The sequence below is a fragment of the Sinocyclocheilus grahami genome, unplaced genomic scaffold (genome assembly GCF_001515645.1).
Source record: "Sinocyclocheilus grahami isolate Dianchi unplaced genomic scaffold, SAMN03320097.WGS_v1.1 scaffold1590.1, whole genome shotgun sequence".
Taxonomy (NCBI): Eukaryota; Metazoa; Chordata; class Actinopteri; order Cypriniformes; family Cyprinidae; genus Sinocyclocheilus; species Sinocyclocheilus grahami.
In genome coordinates, this window is record NW_015506769.1 from 88,084 (window position 1) to 98,083 (window position 10,000).

The window sequence follows — 10,000 nt, forward strand, 5'->3', positions numbered from 1 at the left end:
GTGTGCGTCTGTGTGTGCGTGTGTGTGTGTGTGTGTGTGTGAGAGTGTGAGTGTGTGAGTGTGTGTGTATGTGTGTGTGCGCGCGTGTGTGTGTGTGTGTGTGTGTGGCTCATTGATCAGCGAGTGATGACAGCACTGGGCAAAAGCACAGTTCATTTACAGGTGGTGTGTGTGTATGCTTCTGGTACATATACATCTATTGGCATAAAGAGTCATCTCGTTCTAGACACACAGTTCCCTTAAAAAGCATCGGTATACAATATTTTTCTTATTTACAATCATTGGAAAGAGGAAAAGAAAAAAAAATCACAATTTCTCTCAGAGAAGATTAGTAAAAAGTGACGAAGTCACCATAAAAGAGTAAGCAACTCCTAGGAGTTAGTCTTTCAAATTTCCACTAAATTTCTAGTTTTTATACAGGCGCGAAGCCTTGATTTACTGAAGAGTCAACAGTATTAAGTGCCCTATCTACAACAGTTAAGCGTGGTTTTACTAGTGTGTACCGTACAACACAATCAACGTCAACGCAATCTTCTGATTTTAAATCAACTTAAAGTCTGTTGTAGCTTCTCTCGCATAAAAAGATATGGTAACTAAAAAACGAAATCAAAATGTCCAGAGTCCCGTCATTGGTCATGACAGTTAGCATCGCAATACTAGTGTTGAATTATGTAGGTATTGGTTTAAAGTAAATCAAAGTGAAAGAGTCAGTGATCAGTAGTGAACTCTAGCGAAACGCTTCAGAGCGCTGGCCTTCTCTCTTAAAGGGATTGGTTGAGATTCAGGTGGATTTGGCGGGAAGTGGCGTCGCAGGTCGAGGACTGGCGGATTCATATCGGTTGACTGCAGAAGATACTCCACATTCAGTCTTCATTTACTCAGCCTCATGTTGTTGCTCATGTTTCTGATTCACTCCATAACAGTGACATTTGTGCAAGAAACGCTTTAGTTTTAGGCGAAGGACTGCATGTAGGGTTGGGCAAATTTTCCAAATTGATCGATTCATTAAAATTTAATGTTTTGCCATGATTTTATGAGGAATCACAGTTTTGAATAAAAACATTAGCAAACGTTACAATTAGACACGTTGACAATCCATCACTGCTAACAGCTGATGTGAGAACATGAAGCAGCTAACGTGTTGCACTCTTTGAAGGAGTGTAATACAGCATATCGCCACTATTCACACGGCATGTGTTTCTGGGCTGAAAAACACGAGACGCTGCAGAGCAACAGGAAAAACATAAGGTTATGAGACTCGACCAACTTCTTTTAACTGGAACGCCACATTTTTAGAGCACCATTTCATGAGCATAACGGTGCAAAAGACGCGAGTGCAACGGTCAAACATGTCCGTCGTGTGCATGCTTACGTAGATAAACACTGGAAAAGCAGAAACTTGTGCAGAACTACTACTGCATGCCTGATATTTGATGTTTGCATGATGCTAACGGACTCAAAGCTGCTGCTATTCTCATTTACTGTTAATACTCGCCTACTAACACTGCTATACTTTGAATCATTTTGATTTGAATTAGGGCTGTCAAATAAAAATTAGAATTTTGAACATTCGTCGAATTTAAAATAAAAATCCACATTCAAATTCAAAAATGTTGAATCTTAATTTTAGGTGTGCGTCAGGCAGCTTTTTCAGTGGCGCACGGAGTGCAAGGACGATGTAGGTGTTGTTGCATTATAATGTTTTTGTCAGCCTATCCAGCTGAACCCACTAGATGCAGCGCTGCTGCGTTGTTTACTCAAAATATTGCGGAATATTTGTTTACGTCAAAACTGAAACCAAGCCGTTCACACAGAACGCACTCACGTCTCGCACAAGAGCCGCATGTTTAGAAAGCCATGTAAAATTAACGTAAGAAAAAAAACATGTCTCAAGACTTTATGGCATTTTTTTGGCCTTCTCACTACAAGGAAAAAGTACTGTGTGATTGGCTTTCAGCCCTTTGTGTTAAACATACAAACATAATGCTGTTTTGCTTATAATTGTTTACGCAAATTAATTAATTATATTTGGCTTATACATTTTTTTTTTAAAACATTATGCACTTTTTTCACAGTCATGTTATTTTATTGCTTTGAATAAATGTGCATTAGTAATATTTTGCTCGATGCGCCCTCTTGTGGCCTCAGGAGAGAAGCCAAAAGCCTTTTCCCCCTAACTGAAATTATGCATTTTATATTCGAATATAATTCGAATACTGATAATATTTAAGTACAAAATTCGAATTGAGCTTTTCAGCCATTTTGACAGCTCTGATTTGAATTGGCTTGATCTTTTGAGTCGACCTCTAAAACGTGTGGAACGCTTGAAAAATAACTTTCTTTAAATGGATGGTTTTGGAAGTGAATATTACTTAAAAACATAACTACAACATGATTCAAGTTGACAAGTTAAAATCGACATTATCTTGAATCGGTCAAACGTTCTGAAAAAAAAAAAAAATCAAGATTCTACTTTTTGCTATATCGCCCAGCCCTACGTTCAAGAAGTGTGTATTAAAGCCAACAAGATCAGGGTGAGTAGATGATGACAGAATGCAGTGCCTGCTTCAGAGCGGCGTGTCGTAGTAGTCCGCAGGTCGCTCGCTCTTGGCCGGCTTCTGTTGGTCCTGCTGATGTTGTTTCATGATCTCCTTCACCTCCTCCTCCAGCTCCGGAGGGATGATGAACTGGTCGTCGGGGTCGGGCTGAGCCGGCGCCGTGAAGTAACCCCCAGGTTTCTTAGAAGGAGCTTCAGTCGCCACCTCAATCAAGTTGTGGCTCTGCTCCTGCGGTGCCACCGAGCCGTTTCCCCTCCGCCTCCCCAAGGTCTTGCTCCAAGCATCCGCTCCCGCAAGGTTCCCAGCCTCCTCCGGAAGCTTCTCCGGGGTTTCTGGGGTGCAGGGTGGAGGAGGTGGAGGCAGGGGTAGCAGACAGTGCACGTCAGCCTCCACTTCCACCCGACTGCCGTTGGAGAAGACTCCGGCGATGGGCTCCTCGTCCTCGCTATCCAAGCCGTTGTCCGAGAGCGCGCTGGAGAAGGTGGCACTGGAAAGCTGCCTCTGGAAGGAGCTTCCGGAGTTGGGAGTGAGGTGGAGCGAGCAGCAGGGGAGGCGCGGGTTGGGGTGGCTCTGCGGATGAAGGTGGAGCTGCGCCTCCTGCAGCAGGAGCGGCGGCTCGTCCGAGGATGCGGTGGATCCCACTTCGGAGCTCATCTCGGACGCACTGACCTCGGAGCTGATCTCGCTGCAGGAGGACGGAGGCATGCCGGCGGAGGAGGCCGGGAACAGTCCGGGGCTCGGCGGCGCATGCATGCTTCCGGAGCCGGGCTCCGCAGACGCCGCACAACAGCAACAACAACAGTCTTCCGCTACGTTGAGCTGCACCACCACGGCGCTGAGGCTATCGGTGCAGCCGTACGACTGCGCCAGCGTGCACAGCTTCTTGGCGGCCGCCAGCGCGTCGGGAACCTTCCGTACGGCTTCCACCGCCTCGCTAAGGTCCAAGACTTCAAACAGACCTCTGCTGCCCAGGATGAAGAACTCGTCTCTGGGGGTCAGCGGGAGCGTGGTGACGTACGGGCGAGGCAAGACCGCCGGGTAGAGGAACGAATAGCCCATGATGCGTGTGGAGTCTGTTACGCCGTTCACTTTGTTGTCCTGTTGGAGAAGGGGAATTTGCCGTAGTGGTCAGTAACTCTTATTCTAATACAACAATAAGTTCATGTGAGTTAAAGGGGTCATGACACGAAACCAAGTTTCCCTGGATCTTTTGACATAGAAGAGGTCTTTGTATGCTTAACACCGTGTCCTAACTACACACGATTCCAGCGACAAGCAAATTGGCTGTCCACAGCAGACGTGACAGAATCAATCAAATATCACAGCCAATCAGAAGCACATGTGGGCGGGCTCTCTCTGGAAGCGCACTGCACTCGCAACGAAATGGTTATGTTTATAATCTAATTCATAAATATTAAACCTTTTAACATCAGTAAATGTACATACTGAGTGTCTGATACCATCTTTGTTATGGAATACACTCGTTGATTCGCACTGAGTTCACAGTTTTAACGTACATCTTTGCTTAAATTTATTTTCAAGATCTGAGGTATACGATTTGTTGTTGCTTTCAGTATGGCTATAAGGTCACGCAAAATGATATTCAAACTCACATTAGACACGTTTAACTTTGAATAAAGCACATAGTAATCAGTATCGCTGTCATAGCTTGCATGTTGTTCCAGCCGTGACGTCGCAGAAATAGAAAGCATTTCTAAATTAGAAATTTTGCGTGTCGCCGTCGCAGCTAGTTAACATGGAAAAGATACCTTTTATCGCGTGTAGTTAGGACACGGTGTAATACAATAGCAAGTTTCATAACTTAAAATGTCCTCATCATCAATAAAAAAGCATTTATGTAATAACCCTCAGAAAACGGCTAGTTTTGGATCCGAGGGACAAGCTGACGTCACAAGGGCGCAGTCTTTGCATAAACTCCGCCTCCAGAGCAACACATCGACGAATAGTCATCTTCTCAGCATAGGCTCCGCCCACTGGCGTTCAGTTGCTAATGGCTGACACTTGATTACGCTGAATGCGAGAGTCGCTTCACGTCAAAAAATAGAGATTACAATCAGTGCCGCTATCTTGCCTACACTGGATACAGTATACAGATATGAGTCTGTCTTCAGGACAAATGCAGTGAAAGATCGTTCGCTTTGTCGAGTTTGGTTTAAACAGCTCGTTCACATCTTTGTACAGATATCAGAAGGATCCCAGCGTAAGGAACAAGGGGATAGTTTATTTTTAATGGCATCCCGGATTGTGTCAGAAGATTGTTCGGATAATGGAGGATTTTGTTTTGTAAACGAGGCACAGTGTCATGGAGAGTCACAAAGAAACATCTGTTGAGAGATGAAGCGGTGCTAGATCTGACTGTAGCTGCATCACAAACCGTAAGTAAATGATTTCATAATGCTTTGTCTGGAAATGACCCTTTTATTTTAATTATGTTGTCAAAACATGCAATAGCGAGGGGGCGTTGATTCTGTTTCCTATGCAACGGCATTAGCCAATCATAACAGTGGCCAATTACTGAAAAGCCTTAAAGGAGACGCCCCTTTAAAACAGGTCATTTTAGAGAGAGGGTCAGAATGAGGGTTGAAAATAAGCATTTTTCCACATATTTATTTGTTTGTTTTTTTTGTGCAAAAAACTTTATTGACATTATAAGTAAACCATGTCAAAAATCCATGTCATGACCCCTTTAAAGGGATGGCTCACCCCAACATTCAGCTTCAAACCTGTATGACTTCCTTGTGTAAAACAAGAGAAGATTTGAAGAACAGTTCAGCTGTAAACAAACAGCCAAGCTCCAAGATAAACATGCTACACTGAAAACACTGGTGTGTTTTTCACAAATAATTACAAAGAAATGGCAAGTAACACTAAGAAATAGTATCTTGTAAAACACTCCAATAATCTTTGTTTTATTCACAACAAATAATTGTTACGGTGTATAAAAGTGGCGTTGCTCCAGGTCTTCTAAAGCGATATGGTTTGAAGTCGAAATTTGAGTTGTTGTTCAATATTACTCACTCGCTTCAGGAAGTTTAAGAGTGAATAACTGCTCCATTCATCATACAAAGTGATTCAGAAGAGTTGTGTGGACTACTTTGTGCTACTTTTTGGAGCCTGAAACTGTTGGACTCCACTGGCTATTGAGCTGAAATATTCTTCAAATATCACTTGATTTTTGAATTCAAAATAATTTTTTCTCGGGTGAACGATCCATTTAACTCCAATAAAAGCAACAGATAAGCAGAATCCACCTGAAAGTCAACATGAAATGTCAGTTCATTTCCTTAATGTGATTCACATTAACTAATAAAACTGTAGGTGGGCCTTTAATGTGATGAAAAATGGACGTTTCATATCAGAATATCTTAATGCAAGCCTCCACGTACCCCAATGCTAATGTTATTTTCCAATCTAGTGTTTAAACAGCATTCATTTACTGCATTAACCACTGGTGAAATCCCAGAAAGGCAACCTCAAACAGCTATTGGTTAAGATGGACTAACAGTTGAAGTTATTACATTTTGATGAACGAGAGTTTTTTTCTTTGGAATAGGGTGCACACAATAAGATCAGGAACACAGTGAAACGAACGTTCATCTCATGTTGACCTCAGTGCCGGTGGAAAGTGTTTCTCGTACCTCAGTGATGATGGCTTTATGCTGCTGCACGCGGTTGTGTTCCTCCTTGATGCTGATGTTGTGCAGCAGTGACAGCGGAAGCGCCTTGCCGTCGCGGCACAGCACCGCCTGACACTTGCCCACATTAGCGGCGGTGAGGGTGAAGCAGCCGGCGGGGTCAGTGGGGTCGTGCCGGATGTGACAGAGCGCCGCCGAACCGCCCAGCTTCTGCCCTGCTGTGCCCAACTTCCTGTTCGACCCAGAGCGGACGGACAGACATACTTAGTAGGGCTATTGAGCGATTCAAACTTTTAATCTAATTAATTACATGATGTGCCGATAAATGAAGTGCAAATTAATCGCACATAAATTCACATAAAAACAAAGTCATTATTGTGTTAAATGAAAAAAAAAAGCATTGAATAGATATTACAAAAATTTGCTTTAGAAAGAAATATTTTGATTCAACATTGCACAAATAATGATATTAAATGGGAATTAATGGAATTTAAAAAAAATTAAATATGAATCAACTAAAAAAAAATTAAATGATGCTTCAAATATGAAACTAAAAGCGCCAGTAGGTGTTGGTCGCTGTCTTAATGATTGAGTCATTGAATCATTCATTCAACCAATTCGTTCAACAGCAGAATTAATATTTATCCATTTCTTCAAATAAATCGCTGTGCTGCTCATATTTATCACGCAGTAAAAATGCCGCTCCCCGTGTCCAAGACGGGTTGCCTGTGGATGAGAATCCAAAACAAGGACTGGTGGGAGGTTGTCCTGCTCCACTTCACAGTCGCCGAGTGAAAGGAGAGTTTATAATGACAGGACACGCATTTATACAACACTTTATTCAAAAAGGAAGAGCCGCTCGTTCTGCGCGTCATACGTCATTACGCTATTTCTGCTTTCAGTTTCAGGGTTCAATCTGATCGAATGTTTACATGCACTCTCAATCGTATTAGAAAAGGAATAAACCACCCCCTTCAATCCGATCGAAATTCAATTCTGATCGAGCTCAATCCGATCGATTAAGGTGTTTACATGAAGGTTTTTCAGTCCGATTGAGCCGTCAATCTGATTACAACTTGATTATTTGGTTGCATGTAAACGTAGCCACTGACTCACTTTATCTTTATGAATGAGTCACTGAATCACTTGACTTTGGAACTCTGTTTGCAAAATTGAAAAAACGGACAATTTTGACAATATAGTGTTGTTTATTGAACTGTTGTACCAAATCAATATCACATTTGCAAGGGTGGAGAGATTGGGGAAAATCAGCACACTTGCTGGTGTGATATTGCTAAACTACATCATATGATAGAAATATAAGAGTTTGTTTTTGTCCTGCATCATTTAACACGCTAACCCGCTGCGTGTGCATTACCTCTGCATGACGAGGAAGGTGTTGGTCATGTAGTCTTCCTCGCTCTTGGTCCTGTGGAGCTCCTCGGCCAGTATGTCGTTCATGGTGCACTGCAGTAAATACGGCACCTCCACGTTCCTGTCTCCGTCAAACACGCCGTACAGAGCCTCTCTGCTGCTGCAGAAGCTGTTCACCGACAGAGCCGCCACACACAGTCTGTAGACACACACACACGGTCACTGACGCCACACACAGCAGCTCCGAGCGCTGAGATGCACAACACACTCACTTGTTTTTGACGCCCGAGGCTTCGGTGAAGCCGTGACTCCAGACAGCCGGCCCTCCTGCCACCTCATTGGCTGAGAACGAGGAAGGGGGCGGGTCTATCCGGAAACAGCGGATGTTACTGAAAAGATGTGGAAGATATCATGTATTATTGAATGGCACACATATACACAAGCATGGTCCAAAACAAACACTTGAGGAATTTTGAGGAAAAGTGTTTTACAGAGAGCCTTTGTTGGCACATGATGCTGAGAGACACTATGTATTTAGGAAAAACAGTCACTTTTTATTTAATCTAGTTGCCAATGTAACATTTCTTATTTTAGTTTAGTTAAACTTGATATAAAAAAAATAACCAAAACTAAAACAAACATTAATAAAAACTATTTAGACATATAAAAAAATAACAAAAATGAATAGAAATCTAAAAAAAACATTACAAAAACCTTAAAATTAAAATATAAAAATAAAAAATGAATTCAAAATATTAATAAAAACTACAATTGTATCTCAAAGATACTACAATAACACTGGCCCAAATGAAGACATTTCAAAGACATTATTATATCAGATTATGTCGAAAGCATTGGACAGATATTAGAAGAAGTGGCTTGATAAGTTAAGGTTTTTAATTTATTTTCGTAACATTTTGTAACCTATTCAATTGAATGCGCTGAGCAAAATAACATGTTTTTACAATTGTAGGAAATTTTTAATTAAAATTTGTAATTAATGATACTGAACTAATGTGTTAATTTGATATCACTCATTTTAAGAAGAAAGAAATTGGCAGAAGTGTAAGACATGCACACGTGCTCTTACTTGAGCTGCTCGAGGGTCTTGTGGTCCAGATTCAGCCGCAGGTTTCCCGTCAGATCCAGCTCTTGAAGTTTAGGAGGTAGACTGTCAGGTAAAGTGATCTCACTCAGCTCGTTACAGCTCAGATCCACACACTACACACACACAGAAACATATGAAAAACAATCCATAACATCATTTACATGTGCGTGTGTGAGTGTGTATGAGTATGAGTGTGTGTGTGTGTGTGTGTGTGTGTGCGCGTGTGTGAGTGTTTTTGTGACATATGAGGACACAGATTTGTATAATGACATGGTTATGACAGGTATTACAAGGAGAAGGTGACTTATAAGGACATTACCCCATGTCCCCATTTTTCAAAATGCTTATAAATCATACAGAGTGAGTTTTTTTGAGAAAGTAAAAATGCACAAAGTTTCCTGTAAGGGGTAGGTTTAGGTGTAGGGCAACAGCACATACAGTTTGTACAGTATAAAAACCTGTGTGTGTGTGTGTGTGTGTGAGAGTGTGTATGAGTGAGAGAGTGTATGAGTGAGAGAGTGTGTGTGTGTGTTAGTGTGTGTGTGTGTGAGTGACTGTGTGTGTGTGTGTGAGAGTGAGTGTGTGTGTGTGAGTGTGTATGAGTGAGAGAGTGTGTGTGTGTGTGAGTGTGTATGAGTGAGAGAGAGTGTGTGTGTGTGTGTGTGTGTGTAAGTGTGTGAGTGTGAGTGTGTGTGAGTGAGTGTGAGCGTGTGTGTATGAGTGTGTGTGTGTGTGTATGAGTGTGTGTGTGTAAGTGTGTGAGTGTGTGTGTGTAAGTGTGTGAGTGTGTGTGAGTGAGTGTGGGCGTGTGTGTGTATGAGTGTGTGTGTGTGTGTATGAGTGAGCGTGTGTGTGTGAAAGAGTGTGACCTTCATCTCGGTGAGCTGCAGGACTTCGGGGAACACCTCGATGCAGTTGGAGTGAGCTGCTAGTGTGTGCATGCGTCTGCAGTTCATGATGGTGGTTGGCACCGCCTTCAGCCTGTTCCCACTCAGGTCCAGCTCCTCCAGCTCCTCCAGCTTGGCCATTTTACTGCAGAACAGAGAGAGAACATTGATTTGATGAATACATTCATTCAGAAACGTCCATGACTCAGTTAACACTGAGAGAAAGAGGAAGTGACAAACCACACAGACACTGTCTAGAAAAGATCAGCGCACAAAATTGTATTTCACGTTAATATTTTAATATCAAGCGGTGTCATAAAAGTGAGTAAAATGAATCAATCATCAGTATCAGTTTGTGAATAAAAATAAAATTCATAATTTCAATGTGAGATTTGTTATAGTTGCTTTGCATTTTAA

At 42.1% G+C, this 10,000-nt stretch overlaps 1 protein-coding gene across 1 annotated transcript in view; it reads right to left on the minus strand.

The window, feature by feature from the left end:
* Positions 1-2,218: 2,218 nt before the first annotated feature.
* LOC107571400 (PH domain leucine-rich repeat-containing protein phosphatase 1-like) overlaps positions 2,219-10,000 on the minus strand; it is a 35,757-nt gene continuing 27,975 nt past the window's right edge. Inside the window, exons 9-14 of the mRNA XM_016257725.1 lie at positions 9,566-9,728; positions 8,679-8,809; positions 7,861-7,977; positions 7,593-7,787; positions 6,218-6,446; positions 2,219-3,656 (exon numbers count right to left, since the gene is read on the minus strand). Coding sequence (XP_016113211.1) covers positions 2,568-3,656; positions 6,218-6,446; positions 7,593-7,787; positions 7,861-7,977; positions 8,679-8,809; positions 9,566-9,728 — 1,924 coding nt within the window. The 3' untranslated portion in view covers positions 2,219-2,567. The remainder of the gene's footprint in view (positions 3,657-6,217; positions 6,447-7,592; positions 7,788-7,860; positions 7,978-8,678; positions 8,810-9,565; positions 9,729-10,000) is intronic.